General features: G+C 54.4%; 1 protein-coding gene across 9 annotated transcripts in view; it reads left to right on the top strand.

Annotated features, from left to right (window-relative positions):
- LOC142821517 (uncharacterized) overlaps positions 1-15,493 on the top strand; it is a 191,127-nt gene that overhangs the window by 1,468 nt on the left and 174,166 nt on the right. Inside the window, exons 1-10 of one of the 9 annotated variants that reach the window (XM_075912677.1) lie at positions 181-429; positions 701-1,166; positions 3,095-3,190; positions 3,778-4,008; positions 4,322-4,344; positions 4,855-4,962; positions 5,043-5,158; positions 10,457-10,516; positions 11,843-12,043; positions 15,167-15,280. In XM_075912677.1, the coding sequence (XP_075768792.1) occupies positions 795-1,166; positions 3,095-3,190; positions 3,778-4,008; positions 4,322-4,344; positions 4,855-4,962; positions 5,043-5,158; positions 10,457-10,516; positions 11,843-12,043; positions 15,167-15,280 (1,321 nt within the window). In that variant the 5' untranslated portion in view covers positions 181-429; positions 701-794. Of the gene's footprint in view, positions 1-180; positions 430-700; positions 1,167-3,094; positions 3,191-3,777; positions 4,009-4,321; positions 4,345-4,854; positions 4,963-5,042; positions 5,159-10,456; positions 10,517-11,842; positions 12,044-15,166; positions 15,281-15,493 lie in introns of those variants that run through there. The other 8 variants (XM_075912670.1, XM_075912672.1, XM_075912669.1 and 5 more) reach the window with 8 other exon arrangements.

Raw genomic sequence — 15,493 nt, 5'->3', positions numbered from 1 at the left:
TCGGGACACGCCCCCCCCCGCTCCCAGCCCGGCAGGGAGGGAATCCCCCGGGTCGCTCCACGCGCTGCAAAAGCCCCGCCCCACCTGCGAGCCGGCCCGGGCTCCGAGAAGCGGAAGTAGCCTCTGGCCGGGGGGGCGGGGCCAAGCAGCGCCGGGTCTGAGAGACGCTCTGGCGTTTGAGTCTGGTCGCAGTCATGGACCTGCTGCGCATGCGCGGTCTGACGGGCCGCCCCGTTCTACTCCGCCGCGGTCGGGTTTTCGGCGGGTCCCGCCCATCGCTCCGCGCGCGGGCAGGGAAAGGGACCAGACTGCGCCGCGGTTACTGCGCATGCGCCGCGCTCCCTGAGCCGGGAGCCGTTGTGAGGGGCCGTTGGGGCCGTTACTCGCTGCGGAGGAGGGGGGGCTGTGACCCACCGTCCTGCGCTGCTGGTGGGTCCGGCACTGGGTATCGGGGCGCGCCCGCTGGGGGCAGGGAGGGGGCGGGTCCGCTGCGGTTGCCCCCCCCCTTCCTCGGGCTGTTGGCGCTTCCTGTTTCTGTGAGGGGGCTGCAGAGTGGAGGGGCCCGGGCCTGAGGGGCGCAGCGATGGGGGGGCGGTTCTGGCCGGGGCAGTTAGCGGGGGAGGCCCAATGGACCCTGCAGGGGGGAGCGAAGCTTTTGGGGCTTTTTCAATTTTTCAATTTGATTTTTTTTTGTCCTCAGTGCTGGCGCCTCTCGCACCCACCCCCGGGCCTGCCCCCCCACTGCTGAGCTCAGGACAGTGACCCGGCCCCGGTCCCCCAGCCCAGAGGCAGCCATGGCTGCAGAGAGTCCCGTGGAAAGTGTCCGGGAGGAAGCGCCGCGTCCCGTCTGTCTGGAGGATTTCACAGCCCCTGTCGCTCTGGAGTGTGGGCACAATTCCTGCCAGGCCCCCCTCAGCCCTCAGGGCAGAGACACTGAGCAGCAGGGACCCCTCCGGCCCAACCGGCAGCTGGCAAACGTGGTGGAACTAGCCAAGCCGCTGAGTTTCCAGGCAGCACAGAGAGCAAGATGGGACGGGGTGTGTGGGGAGCACCAGGAGGCTCTGACGCTGTTCTGTGAAGAGGATCAAACTCCCATCCGTGTGGTGTGTGACAGATCCCAGGCTCACATGGTGGTGCCCTTACAGGAAGCTGCCCAGGAGTACAAGGTACAGAGTGGCTGTCCAGAGTGATGGGAAATAACATTGGGTTTTAATTACAGGCTAACTTCACTGACTGTTACCAGCCACAGATGTGAACCAACCAGTGTGAAGCAGTGGTCTCCAGCCTTTTAAAGTATCACTTTTTGAATTTAAGTGCAATCCAGGATCTACCTCAAACCCAAATGCCCTTGCCCCACCTCCTTTGTGACCCTTTTCCGAGGCCCCGCCTCTGCTCACTGCATCCCTTCTCCCTCCCTCATCTTATCTCCCTTTCATCAGGCAGGGGAAGAGGGTTGGGGTGCAGGAGAGGGTTCAGGCTCTGTAAGGGAGTTTGAGTTCAGGGTGCTCAGGGTTAGAGAAGGGGCTTGGGGTGAAGGAGAGGTACATGACTACAACAGGGATTCAGGATACAGGCTCCAGCTGCACACTGCTTACCACAGGTGGCTCCTCTTTGGTGGTGCAGTGGGGCTAAGGAAGGCTCACCCCTGCACCACTCTCAAAAGCAGCCTACAGACTCCCTCTGTGGAGATAGAATGCAGGGTGGGAGAAGGAAACAGCTCCAAGGCAAAGGGCAGGAGATATGCAGCAGCAGGGAGAGGGGGCAGCTGATTGGTGGCTGGTTGGTGACCACTTCTGTAAAGCCTTCATGATCCAAGAGATGCTGTAAAAAGTAAATGTTCTGGCTTTGTGGCAACTTATGTCAAGTCTTTACAGATACCTGATGTGGGAAATGTTTCTCTGAGGCTCTAAATCCTGAAACCCAGCCCTCACTGGTGGCAGGAAGGGTGTTTGCACTAGGGAAGGTGTTAATAATCAGAGAGGTTTAGATTGCAGGAGCTACAGGTCACTCTGTCAGTGAGCTGCCTTAGGACTGGAGAAGAGGAGGTTACAAGCTGTTACTGATTGGATGAGCAGGAATAATAATCTGTCATTTGCCTTATAGATCCGCAATGACATCTGGGCCCTGCACAATACCCAGCATGGGAAAGTCCCTGCTCTGAGCAGATCGCAGTCCAGTTAGACAAACTGTGGGAAGGGAAGGTGGGGCAGCAAGTTGCTCATAGTCGCCAAACACATCAGGGATAGAGTTCGGTCCTGAACCCTAGTCCAATTGTTAGACTACACTGCTCCCTGTCCCTCAGCATCGCTGAACAGCAATGAAGTGTGGCTGTTAGGAGAGAAAGATGCCTTGATAAAGCCCTAGGCTTGGCAGGGAGAAGAGGTTTCCCACTGGAATGCTGAACTTCAGGGCTGCTCTGTGAGGGGTTAAACTCTGATGCAGCAGCTGGCACTAGATGAGGTTGCTGGGCTGGATGCTGTGTGGGGCCCCGAGCACCTTCACTCCACCCATAGCAGGGTTTCAGGAAGCACAGGTCTATGCCAGGCAGAACTGGGATTCAACTGGATTGTAGCAAGAGTTCAAACTGGTTAACTGATGAGCTAATGTTTATCGGTGCCAATTACCGGTTAAACTCCCCACTGCCCCAGAAGTTCCCACTTGCCTGTGGCAGCTAACGTCAGTCTGCAGCTGCTGGGTGTTCCCATTGGCCAGCAGTTCTTGTGGCCACCGTGGCAGACCTCGCAAGAGATCCCTGGCCCCAGGAGAGCCCATTTCCGCTGCCAACCCTGCCTGTCAGCAGGTTAAAAAATACTGTCACTGATAAAATTGTAATCGGTTACGTGATTAGTATTATTAACCACCTGCATCATTCTTTATGAAGGTGCCACCACCGATCTGTCCCCCATGCTCGTAGGTGTCCTGTTGCATCCGCAATCTCCTCCTGTGTATTATTCTATGGACAAAGCCATGTCCAGGGCTGAGTCCCTGCTGGACAGGGGCAGAGTTCCACAAAACTGGGACTCTCTTAAAGGCAGACAAATAGGCTCCCAACATCTAATGTGGTTTGCCCTCGTGCTTATTTCTGTTTCTTCAGGAAAAATTGGAGACTCATTTGAAGACTCTGAGGGAGGAGAGAGAAAAGCTGCTGAGAAGGAAAACAGCAGCAGAATGGAAAAGCCAGGAGTTTCTGGTAGGTGCCTGTGGCTATGGACCAGCAGGGACTGGCAGTGGAAGGGCTGAGTTCGGAGGCAGACTCCTGTGTGGCCTTGGTGAGGTTGGGCTTGTTTGTGTTTCTCCTGGATCATGAATTGCTGGGTGAGATCCATATGTAAAAAGGCCTTGAGCATCCATGTCCGTGCATGAGTTAATGTCCATCCTTTGTGGCTTTCCCAGACATCTTCCCCAGGTGAGCTGAATGTGCCCCTGAAGGACTGTCTGCTCACTTGGTGTATTTATATGCTTGCTTCTTTTTCCTTCCTGGGTATCTCTGTCAGGCTGGTGCTGAGTCCTGCCCCCTGGTGCTCTGGATATGAATTCCCAGAGCCCATGAATAACAAAAGATGCTGCCCATGACAGACATGGGAACATCCCTTTCAGAGGGACACGGGGCACAGGAGATGCTGGAAGAGACATATCTGCCTAGTAATCACAAAGAGTCAAATGTTGCAAATTTTAGGGTTTTCCAAGAAATTCTCCCTATTGCGTGCTCAGCTCCCTGTGAAAGGGCCATGGGCTCCATCCATGCCCCTGACCAGCCCTTTCCCTGATTTCACACAGAAATGCACCCAAGCCAAGAGGCAAATGATTGTAGCTGAGTTTCAGCAGCTGCTGCAGTTTCTGGAGGAACAAAAGCAGCGACTCCTAGCCCAGCTGGAGCAATTAGATGAGGAGATTGGGAGGTTCCAGATTGACACTGTCAGGAACCTCTCCGTGCAGATTTCCCGTATCAGCGAGAGGATCGGGGAGCTGGAGGGGACATGTCAGAAGCCAGTGAGTGAATTCCTGCAGGTGAGACCGAGGGACAAACATCCCAGCTCCTCACACAGTGAAAGGAGACTCCTGAATCACACGTGCTCGGTCCCAGTTGTCAGATCTCAGTGTAACACTTTGTGCATTGCTGCCATGTGAATGACTCTTGTGCTTTGTAGAGTTACAGGCACAGATCTATTAGAGATGGCAAAGCCCCATTCACTCAGGGGATCCATGTTCCTGGGGCCAAGGCAGGGCCTCTCTTCCCAGGTTTGCAAAATCCCTTCTCAGAGGTCCCTTGTGTGTGTCCAGTGGGGCTGAGATTCTTTTCTGTGTCTTTTTTTTTTCCTAGGACATCAGAAGAACCCTGAGTAGGTACGTGGCTCTCACTCCCTTCACACTGCACAGAGCAGGGAAAAGGCTTGGAGCAGATGTTAGCACCACATCTCCCCAGAGCTCTACAGCCAGATGTTAGACATAAATATCTCTGATGCATTTAATTCGGAGGGTCTCATCCTCGCACTTTAGTCTCTGGAATTCCCCATTCAGGGCACAGTCTGACCAAGTGTTTCTTAGAGCTGTCACTTCCTTGGGGATTGGTTGCCACAGGACTGTGGGGTGGAACATGGGCCTGTCACTGCTGGGCACTGAGCATATTCAGCCCAGGACAGCAGGGATCAAGAGTCTGTCCCACTCGAGGGCTGTTTGGAGACCTGTGTGGAAGGAGCTGGGTTGAGGGGAGCTGGTGTCTCAGTCTAATCCCTAGTGGACAGATTCCTTCAGCCCTTCACATGGGAACCTCCTGTCCCTCAGCATCTGCAGGCCAAGGAGTGAGTTGGCCATGGAGACTCTATTCCCCTTTACTACCCCAGCCTCTCTCCCCAGGCCAGAAGTGAAGAACAGAAATGGGATCTTTGAGGGGAAGGTTGCATGGCCATGGGATGCGTTGCCCCCGCTCTCATGCTGGGAGAATTGGAGGAATTCTAACACCAGGTCTGTTAGAGCTGAGACTTACTAGCCAGAACTTATCAGCAGTAAACGATATACATTCACATTGAATTGTTTCTGTCCAGGTGTGTGATGGGGCAATTCCAGCTGCCGGAAGAGATTTCCCCTGAACTAGAAGAACAAGTCAGAGGTTTCTCCCAGAAAACGATTGCTCTATCGGAGACTCTGAGGGAGTTCAAAGGTACCTGGAAGGGATGGATGAGGGGAAAGCAGTTCAAATATCTGTGACTATTGAATCTGGAGAATGATGGCCACATCAGTCTGCTCTCCTTAGAGACACTGAGCGAACAGACCCAACTGCTTGCAGAGAGAGCCAGGGGTTTGCAAACTTTGAACCTCCTGTGACGGACTGGGCTTTGTCTAGGCACAGCTTAGGGCGTCTGTCAGGGCGAATTGCTCAACTTCGGGGCTCCTTACAGTCCCCAGACGGGTGACCTCTCCAAACACGCCACAAACCAGTCCCACAGAGCACTTCAGCTTCCTGCCTGAAGCCTCACGAGCAAAACCCCTCCGGCACCACAGCAATATCCATTCCCCAGATGGCCCCAGGCCTCATTCACAGGTGGGTGGTCTTAACACCCCTTCCCACCTATCCCGAACAAGTTCTGTCCGGTTCCAAGAAACCAGCCACAGATCCCTGGTCATCTTACCCTCTGGATCTTACCCAGAAATCACGCTGAGCCAATCCTTTAGCGTCTAACATCTAAAGCAAAGTTCATCATCTAATAAACCATCTTGTTAGTCTTTAAAGTGCTACATAGTCCTGTATTTTGTCTCAGCTACAACAGACTAACATGGCTACATTTCTATCACTATTTAACATCTAAAGGTTTATTACTACAATAAAGAAAAGCATGAGAGTAAGGTTGTTAAAGGATAGTACATTACGTGCATCGAATCTCCCGGTTCTCGATGCAGGCTCTAACAGAGATGTTACAGCTGCTGGCTTAAGTCCTTGTTGCGCATCCTAGGGTCAGGATGGGTCCACAGTTCTTTCTGGCCCTTCAGTCCCTGCACTGCTGCCTCTAGGATGAAGTGCTGAGCTCAGTACCAAGATGGAGTCAGCCACATGGCCTATTTATCCCTCCTTCCTGGTCTCTTCTTGGCTACAGCAGGTCACCTGGCCCATGGCCTATCCCTGTGTTCCCTGCTGGTAGCCCCTAGGTATGAGTCATCACTCTTGAGGTGTGTCCTTGGCCTATAGAGCTTTGCTTGTTAGCTTTGCCCATAGTTCAGCCACATATAGAGAAACATTTGGTATCCACACAAAGTACATGCTTATAACTTCACATACCAACATTATACAATCACATGAATAGCATATGTGAAATCAGAAGTAGGCTTCTATTTGACACCTCACATGGCCCCCCTTTGTGCCACCTCTGGTGCCAACATTTCGCCATGGGTGCAGCAATGATCTGGCTGCTCCCCTCAAAATCCAGTGTGACGGCGCGTTGGGGGTCCCCCGTCTCCTGCACCCCGAAATGGCATGAACAGACTGTACCAGCCGGTGGAATAGAGGAAGTTTATTGCCTCTCCAGGATACAGCACAGCACAGATGTAATCTGGTCACAGAGCTGGGCTAGGATGCCTCAGGCCCCCTTGAGATGGGGGAGACTGGGCCCCTAAACTCCAGCCCCTTTCCCTAGCCTGTCTCCTCCATGCTCCCAGACAGCCAGCGACTAACTAACCCTCTTCCAGCCCTGCCCCCCAGCCAGGGCAGCATTCCACCTTCCTTTGTTCCTCTCCATGGGGGGTGTCTGGCCACTGGTTTGCATAGTGACTCATCCTGTTTTGCTGGGTCGTGGTACCCCCGGCAGCCAGTGGGGGTTACCCCAGAGCCAGCAGCTGGGCCCCCACTACATCACAGTTCTCCCCCCTCCGAGAGCGAATTGAGCAGGGTCACTCCGCTCGTGACCTAGGGAAGTTCGGGTCCTCTGCGTGGGAACCCGCCCTGGGGACATGGGTGCTCCCCTTGACTCGGGCCGGCCGTGGCGAGGCCCCACATGAGCTGGCTTCCCTCTGTCCACTCGTCGCCCCGCTCCAGGGCGACTGTCACAGGCCTGTCCTCGGGGGTCACACCCACCCTTCCACGCGCCTTGATCTCTGGCCAGGGTCTCTCGGGCCGGGGCCATGAGCCCAGTGAGCCTTCTCTGGACAGCCAGGGCAGCTTCCACCCCCGATGCTCCATCCAGGGAGGTCTTCCCTTCCCATAACTCTCTCAGCAAGCCCAGAGGGTCCTTTATCTGGGGTAGAGAGCCCCAAGCCGCTTTCCTACTGTCTTGGGCCTTCCCGCCCCTCTGGCAGGAGTCACAGGACCGGCAGTACCGCTGCACGGCTGTAAAGATTCCCGGCCAATAGAAGTGCTGGAGCAGCCTCAGCCGGGTGCTACGGATCCCCCGGTGGCCCCCAACGGGGACGTCGAGGGGCAAATACAGCAGCTTGAGGCGATACTTTCGGGGGACGACCAGCTGCCGCTGGACCCTCCATGCCCTCACCTTCCTGGGGGGAAGCCATTCACGGAACAGGAGTCCACGCTCCTGCAGGAATCTCTCCTGGCCACCTCTCCCCCGGGACTGAGCTGCACGGAGGCCAGCCTGGTCCCTCAGCCTCTGCAAGGAGGGGTCTGCCTGCACCTCAGCCTGGAATTCAGCCGCTGAGGCAGGGATCGGGACCTGTTCCCCACCTTTGCCTAGGTCCGGAGTCCCAGCCTGGCTGGACCCCGTGTCCACTGGGATGGGACCCTGAGGACGCTGCCAGGAGTCCTTCCCTGGACCCACGTTGTCAGCCCCCCGCTGGCTCTGGCTCCGGGTAGTGACTAGAGCCCGCTGGGATTCATGGGGCCACTCCTCTAGGTCATTCCCCATCAGCACCTCGGTGGGCAAGTGCGGGTGCACCCCCACTTCCTTGAGGCCTTCCTTCGCCCCCCATTTCAGATGCACCCGGGCTACAGGCACCTTAAACGGGGACCCATCTATGCCCTTCAGGGTCAGCTGCGTGTGGGGTAGTATCCGGTCTGGGGCCACTATGTCGGATCGGGCCAGAGTCACCTCCGCCCCCGTGTCCCAGAAGCCCGTCACCTTCCTACCATCCACCTCCAGGGGTATGAGGCACTCGCTCCGCAGGGGCCGTCCTGCCCCCACCCGGTACACAGAGAAATCCGCCTCCTGAGAATCAGACCTCCCAGGGGAGGTGCACTGAGCATCCTTCCCCTCTCTCTGAGCTGAGGTTTGCCTGCCAGCCCCTGCCTCTGGGGCAGCCTGCCCTTCCTCCCGCCCCAGCCAGTTAACCCTGGAAAGTCCCCAGTCCTGGGACCTGGTGCACTGAGCCCTCTTGTGGCCTTTTTGCCCACAGCGATGGCAAGTTAGGCTTTGGGCTGTCTCTGTCCAGGCCCTGGCTGGTTCTCTGGGGCGCAGACGACCTGTTCCTTGGTCTCGCCCCGTAGTTGACTCCTTCCGTCGCTCAGCCGAGATCCGGTCTCTGCACGATTCCCTTTCTGTCCGGGACTCCCGTTCACACCCGGACCGGCTCTCCGTGAACTCGTCCGCCAGCCTCCCGGCCTCCTGGGGGTTCTCTGGTCTCCGGTCCTTGAGCCACAGCCTCAGTTTGGGTGGGCACGCTTCATAGAACTGCTCCATCAGGACCAGCTTGAGCAGCTCCTCTGCGGTCTGGGCTCCGACTCCAGACACCCGCTTGCGGCCGTATTGCGACAGGCGGGAGGCCAGATCCACATAGGTCTCCCGTGGCCCTTTCTGTACCCCACGGAACTTCTTCCTGTACATCTCGAGGGTCAGCCCGAACTTGTGCAGCAGGGCCTCCTTGACTCGGCTGTAATCCCCTGGCTGTAGGTCCTCCAGCTGACTGAGAACTCCGGCCGCCTCCTGGTTCAGTGCAGGGATGAGCTCCTGCAGCCAGTCAGCTGGGGGAACCCGTTGCAGTCCACAGGCCCTCTCAAAGGAGCTGAGGAACCCGTCTATGTCGCCCACGTCCTTCAATTGGGCCACCACGAGCCTCTCCAAGCGTCTGGCAGTCCTGGGACCCTGGGGCCCATCCGCACTTGGCGCAGCCGGTGCCCCGCCAGTTCTCCGCTCTGCCATGGCCAGCTCATGCTGCCACTGCCTCTCTCGGTCCTGGCGGTCCCTCTCTCGGTCCTCTACTTCCAATTCCTTGATCCGCAGCTGGATCTCCAGCTGCCGTAGCTCCGCTGGGCTGGCCCCTGTCCTAGATGGGCTATGACTTGCAGGCCTCCCGGGAGATGCTGTCTCATCTCTCTGTTGGGTTCCAGCGCTCCTCCCCCTCTCTGAGACTGACACACTCTCAGGGGGGTCTGGCTGCTTCCCCTGGGGACAAGATCCTGGCCCTGTGGCTGGTCATTATCTTCCAGCTGGGCAATCAGCTGGGCCTTGGTTGCTTTCTGCGCAGGCAAGCCCCTCTCTCTGCACAGCTCCACCAGCTCTGCCTTCAAGAGTCGGGCGTAGGCCATCTGCCCGCGGGTCCCCTCGGTGCAGACTCACCAGTCTAGTGCTGCAGCGCCCCACGATTCCCAGGAACCGCTTCGCTCTGTCTCCAGCATGCCTGGCTCCAGGGCTCTTGCTTCTACAGCGCCTTGTCGCTCGCCGCTGGAAGCTCCATCCACGGGGTGCAGTGCATCCCACTTCTGACACCAGTGTGACGGCGCGTTGGGGGTCCCCCGTCTCCTGCACCCCGAAATGGCATGAACAGACTGCACCAGCCGGTGGAATAGAGGAAGTTTATTGCCTCTCCAGGATACAGCACAGCACAGATGTAATTTGGTCACAGAGCTGGGCTAGGATGCCTCAGGCCCCCTTGAGATGGGGGAGACTGGGCCCCTAAACTCCAGCCCCTTTCCCTAGCCTGTCTCCTCCATGCTCCCAGACAGCCAGCGACTAACTAACCCTCTTCCAGCCCTGCCCCCCAGCCAGGGCAGCATTCCACCTTCCTTTGTTCCTCTCCATGGGGGGTGTCTGGCCACTGGTTTGCATAGTGACTCATCCTGTTTTGCTGGGTCGTGGTACCCCCGGCAGCCAGTGGGGGTTACCCCAGAGCCAGCAGCTGGGCCCCCACTACATCACATCCAGTAACGTGACACCTCCCATTCAGAGATCAAAATGGCTAATGTTATTGTGATAGCAACGTGTTCCAACACCACAGCTTCAGGTTATGATAAGAGGCAGTAAGTGAATGAGAAAACAAGTGGGAGGGGGTGAGGTGGGAAGAGTAAATCTCATTTACTGCTTGTCTCTCCTGGGACAGGTGTGAGGCTGCAGGGATATTGGCTCCATTGCTGGGAGGTGCCCGAGTGAGAGAGGAAATGAAAGTTTCAGACTCTTTCATACTAAATACCTGAGTGTGAATTTGTCTGGTTGCTAATAGAATTGAAACGCAGAGTTCAGCATGGGGACATTATTATAAATAGGAGAGCCTGGAATCTCACCTCTCTTATCCCTTCCCCCACCAGACACTCTGCCCTCTGCACTGGTGAGAGCAAGAGGAAAATCCCTGGGAGCTTTCAGACAAGGTGAGTTTGCTGTTGGAAATTCTTTAAGTCATGTGAGAATTCCTGTGAAAACATCTTCATGGGATTGTCATTGAAGTTACTAACCAAACCCAGCGACCATGGTGCACAGAGCCCTAAATCACCCAGTGATCACTGAGGAGCCCCAGGGTGCTGCATGGGGACCTGTGGACATTTGGAGAAACACTGGTCTATAGGTTTGTGATGCTAAAGGGGTGAAGTTAAAGCACAAAACGGACAGCACCTTCAGGCTCAGATTTCACTGCTCAGTCAGTTTCAATATGGGGTTGGTTTCAAACAATAAATAGGTTGAAAGGCTCCTTCGCCCAAACTCCCTCCTAGACCCCTCTATCTGTCCTGCATCCCAAACCGTTACCCCAAGCATCTTCCTCCTCCCAATGCCCGTCCCGGATCCTCCATTTCCTGCATTTATGTCATGGAGAAGTGCAGCTCTCAGCCACTCCCCTTTGCCCCACTTTCTATTTGCCCCACTCCCCCCCCGCCATGAAAATTTGGCCCACCTCTTCGAATGGATACGGCTCAGTGAGAGCCAATAATTGAAAGCTGAAGCCAGACTGTTTCAGACTAGAGAAGAGGCACAAATGTTTGATAGGGAAGCGGATTAGCTGCTGAAACAAATGAACAAAGAACAGGTGGATTCTCCCATCTCTTGATGTCTTCAAATCACTGGGGGACTTCCTAGAAAATACACTGTGGGGAAACAGCTTTGTGCCTGGGTAACCGGACTAAGTGTAATGGCTTGTGCCACTGAGGGGGTCAGACTGCATGACTGAGGATATCTTCTGCTCCCGTGAATCTTAAGATCTCATCCTGCTAACACTCAGCACAAGTGTTTAATAATAAGCACACGAATTTAATAATAACACCACCATTCAGATGCTTAACTTCACTGATTCTCTGTTGTGGAAAGGGTTTATAACGTCTCTGTGAGATGAGAGCAAAGTTTGTGCTGCAAATCTGTGAATGAATACTAAGGGTTTTAAATACAACAGCCTGCATTTAACTTATGTCCATGTTCAGGCAGGTGAATATGTGGCTTATCAGAAACACTGGGTGCTGAGAACTAAATCCCATTGTTGGAGACACAGTAATCTTGTAACTCAAGCCAGGTACGGAGAGAAATTAATATGGATTTGGGATCTAACTCCCGTACGCTGTTCATAGAATATCTAGACTAAAGCTTTTGTCCACAGTGGCAGAATCTAACACTTGTCACGTCACTAGGGACAGAGTTTGGGGAGAATGAGGGTGTGGAAAGGATTAAAGCCCCTTCTAAAATGTCTCTAATTCACCTTCTCCCCCTGCCAGGCTGCAGAACACCCATGTCTGTCTCTAGCTCAGTTCCCAGCCTTCAGAGCCAGGGACAGGAAATGGTCGTGGCGGAGCCGGTGAGCTTTGAAGAGGTGGCTGTGTATTTCTCTGAGGAGGAATGGGCTTTGCTGGACTCGGGCCAGAGAGCCCTCTACAGGGATGTGATGCAAGAGAATTATGAGGCTGTGAATTGGCTGAGTAAGGATTTTTGTCCCCTTGGGTAACAGAAGCTGGGTGGGCTCTGGAGCAGCTGGGTTGGGTTTGGATCAGGATCATTCATTGTCTTTGCCCTCAATGTCATGAGTATCTGCCCCAATAATCCTGGCTATTCTGTGAAAGACTGTCCCCTCCGTGGCCCCTCCCAGAGAAAGCAGGTTGAGGGACTTAACAGTGGAGCTGCTCTTCCCACAGCTAAGGTCTCACTGCGCTTCCCCCCTATGTTGCCCATCTTATGCCTTGACTGGAGGTGTGAGAAGAAGGGCTCAGGCAAGAACAGCAGGTACTAGAGGTCTGGCTCTGGATCAGGGTCTGGCTGATCTTAGTGCCTGCAAGTTCCCCTGGTGGCAGTGGGCCGAGCCACTGGAAGGTGGGTGCAGTTCCCAAAGTCCTTCCTACCTGTAGCTAATCTCTGTGACATGCTGTTCTTGCCAGTGAGAGGGGCTGGATGCTGGGGCTGAGGGGAGGGTGGATGAGGCAGTTCACATTCTGTGAGTATTTTGTCGGAGGTAGCTCTGTAGTAGAGAAACGTGAGCAGAGCTCCCCTTGCATTTCAGGCACAGGCTGGGCCTCCTTTCAAAAGTTCAGCTTCATTCTCTCTGGGGCTCTCTTGCCTCTGTGTGCAGTGGAGATAAATCACATCATCTGTGTTGTGTTTTTAGAGTGAAATATCTTTGGGTAGGAACTTTTTCTTCCTGTGTGAATATCTGGCTTCATGCTCAGGAGATCAGTCTCTGCCCGTCAGTCTTCCTGTGTGACCTTGATCAAGTCCCTTAGACTCTCTGGCTGTGTCTAGACTGGCAAGATTTTGTACAAAAGTGGCCGCTTTTGCGCAAAAACTTGCCACCTATCTACACTGGCTCCTTGAATTTGCACAAGAACACTGACAATCTAATGTATGATTGTCAGCGTTCTTGCACAAATACACTGACGCTCCCGCTCGGGAAAAAGCCCTCTTGCACAAATGCTTTTGCGCAAGAGGGCCAGTGTAGATAGATTAAAAACTGTTTTGCGCAAAAAAGCCCCGATGGCAAAAATGGCCACCGGAGCTTTCTTGCGCCAAACCGCGACTAGGTTGGCACTGATGCTTTTGCACAAAAGCATCCGTGCCAATCTAGACGCTCTTTTCTGCAAATGCTTTTAACGGAAAAACTTTTCCGTTAAAAGCATTTGTGGAAAATCATGCCAGTCTAGGCGCAGCCTCTGTGTGCAGTCACCTCTCTCTGCAATAGCTATTATAGTGTGTCCCTCTTTCTCAGGGCTGGGAAGGATACCAGCACTAAAGAGGGGTGATGCTTAGCTCCATTTGTGCACCCCAATAGCACAGTGGGGTCCTGATTTATACCAGAGTTCCCAGGTGCTGCTGTGATTGATAATTTTGCTTCCCACAGTGACTGCAGTGCCATTAGAATTGCTGCTAGCGCCACAGAGCGTTGTTATGGCTGTTCAGGGTGGCTCTTTCTGGAGCTCTGAGGCCAGCAGCACTGTCAGAGCCTGCGGCTTATCCATGCAGCACAGTTCAGGGTTGCCGCTAAGAAAGATTCAGGCTCCATTTGGAGGCTAAGGTACTCGGCCAAGTTTATTGTGAAAAGGAGCAGGATGCCAGTGTCCCAGCTCCTTAGGCACAGGTATAGTGAGACTTGTCCCAACCCAATAACGGTACCAGTCAGTCAGCAGTGAGAATGCTGCCCCTCAGCCAGCATCAACATGCCCCTCTTGTGACTTCTCATACATTGACACAAACAAGATGCATGTTCCATGTGTTCTACCCCCTTAGCCTCCTGCCTGTTTATTTTGAACAAAACATCCGTATCCATTATCCCCTCATCCCGCTCTTGTGCACAAGGGTCAGTGTCTTTCTGAGCCATCTCTTAGGACTGTTTTTCCAGCTACTGTGGAGATGTGTGTTGATTGGCCTCTTCCTGCTCAGGAATGCGCTTTCCTGGTTAGTTGGTCCCCAGTGCTCCACCATTCTGCCAAAGCCCAGCCTGTTCTAGTTCAAAAAGAATGGACATACACAGCTGCAATAAACCTTTTGCGAAGTGTGCTGGGTGCCACGTCAATGGGAATGTTCTGATGTGATGACTATGATTATCTTATTTAACAGCAGTAGCACAGTGATCTCCATGGTCATGTCCCAGGTGGAACTTTGAACAGAAAATGAAGTTCCAAGAAGGGGTGGGAACAAAGCTGAGGGAAACACACTCACAAGGTATAAAGGTGATAGATTCTGTGCAGCCCTGGAGGGGCACCAAATCAAATGCCAGGCTGGCCACAAGAGCCAGACTGGGAAACCACAAAAAGGCTGCTGCTGGCAGAGTAGAATGGAGGTTGCAGAGCGGGAGCTGAGCAACAGTCACAAGCACCAGAGAAGCAGCACGGCCCAGCTCCGCACTGGCTTGCCCCAACAGAAGCCCAGCGCCACCCTGGGCAGCCATGGGAATGGCAACTGTTGTGGGCAGCTGGCAGGGCCCACCCAGACACAGGCAGTTGGGATCAGGAGTGTGACACATAGGCAGGGCATGAAGCAACCAGCCAAGGATTCACTTAGATGCTCAGGCAACTTCCTCTGCCTCCTCCTGGCCCAAGTAGAATATCTGAGCCAAAGATCAGGGCAAACCCAGCCCACCAGCCAGGGGTTTTGTGGACAGAGACTTGGGGAGCTAGACATCTGCGGGGTCCTTCATCTCCAAGTTCTAGTGACCTGACATGTGGCAGCTGCTGTCTGAGCCCTGCCTGGGGACCTTGGTGTCACACCTTCATGCCCTCACTAGAGCTCCCTTTCTGAGCAGTGTGTTCCTGTCCAGCTGTGGGTTTCTGGGCGGATGGACCGGGCTGTGAGAGGGGCTGAGTTGTACCCTAGAGAGTGCAGCAGAGAGCTTAGCTGCCCTGGGGAATGAGCTGGGCCATTCCCAAGGTGGGGGAGTGATGCATCTTTACTGCAGGTGAGTTTGTCCTGGGATCTTGTACCAGCCAGAGCCCAGTCTCTGCAAGGTGGGGAACAGAGCCTCTCTGGGTCGGTGACTCGGATCCTGGCTCTGAAAGCAGGAATGGCAAAGACCTTAATGAACAAGATCAGCACTTGGCTTTTTGCTCTTCAAACAGCATTTCCAGTCTCCGAAACTGATGTGATCTCCTGGGTGGAGCAAGAGGAGGAGCTGCGGGTCCCAGATCCTCCAAGCTGTGAGGAAGGGGAGATCATCAGCAACACCCAGACAGGTGAGCAATCAGATAAACTGACTCAAACCAATTTCTGTCTCCTTATAGCAGATGTAACTTGTGTGTTTTCATGAAGTCTGACTGACTGTTCAGCTTGTCTTCAACTCCAGTAAGAGTGTGGTGGGCGAGGAAAGGCTGGGTTCTCTTCTCTGTGGAAGGGTTGTGAAGGAGGACAACGAACTCAGCTCATGATAATTTGACCATTATTTGAGT

The sequence above is a fragment of the Pelodiscus sinensis genome, chromosome 31, assembly GCF_049634645.1.
Source record: "Pelodiscus sinensis isolate JC-2024 chromosome 31, ASM4963464v1, whole genome shotgun sequence".
NCBI classification, from domain to species: domain Eukaryota; kingdom Metazoa; phylum Chordata; order Testudines; family Trionychidae; genus Pelodiscus; species Pelodiscus sinensis.
This window is presented reverse-complemented; position numbering and strand designations above follow the sequence as displayed.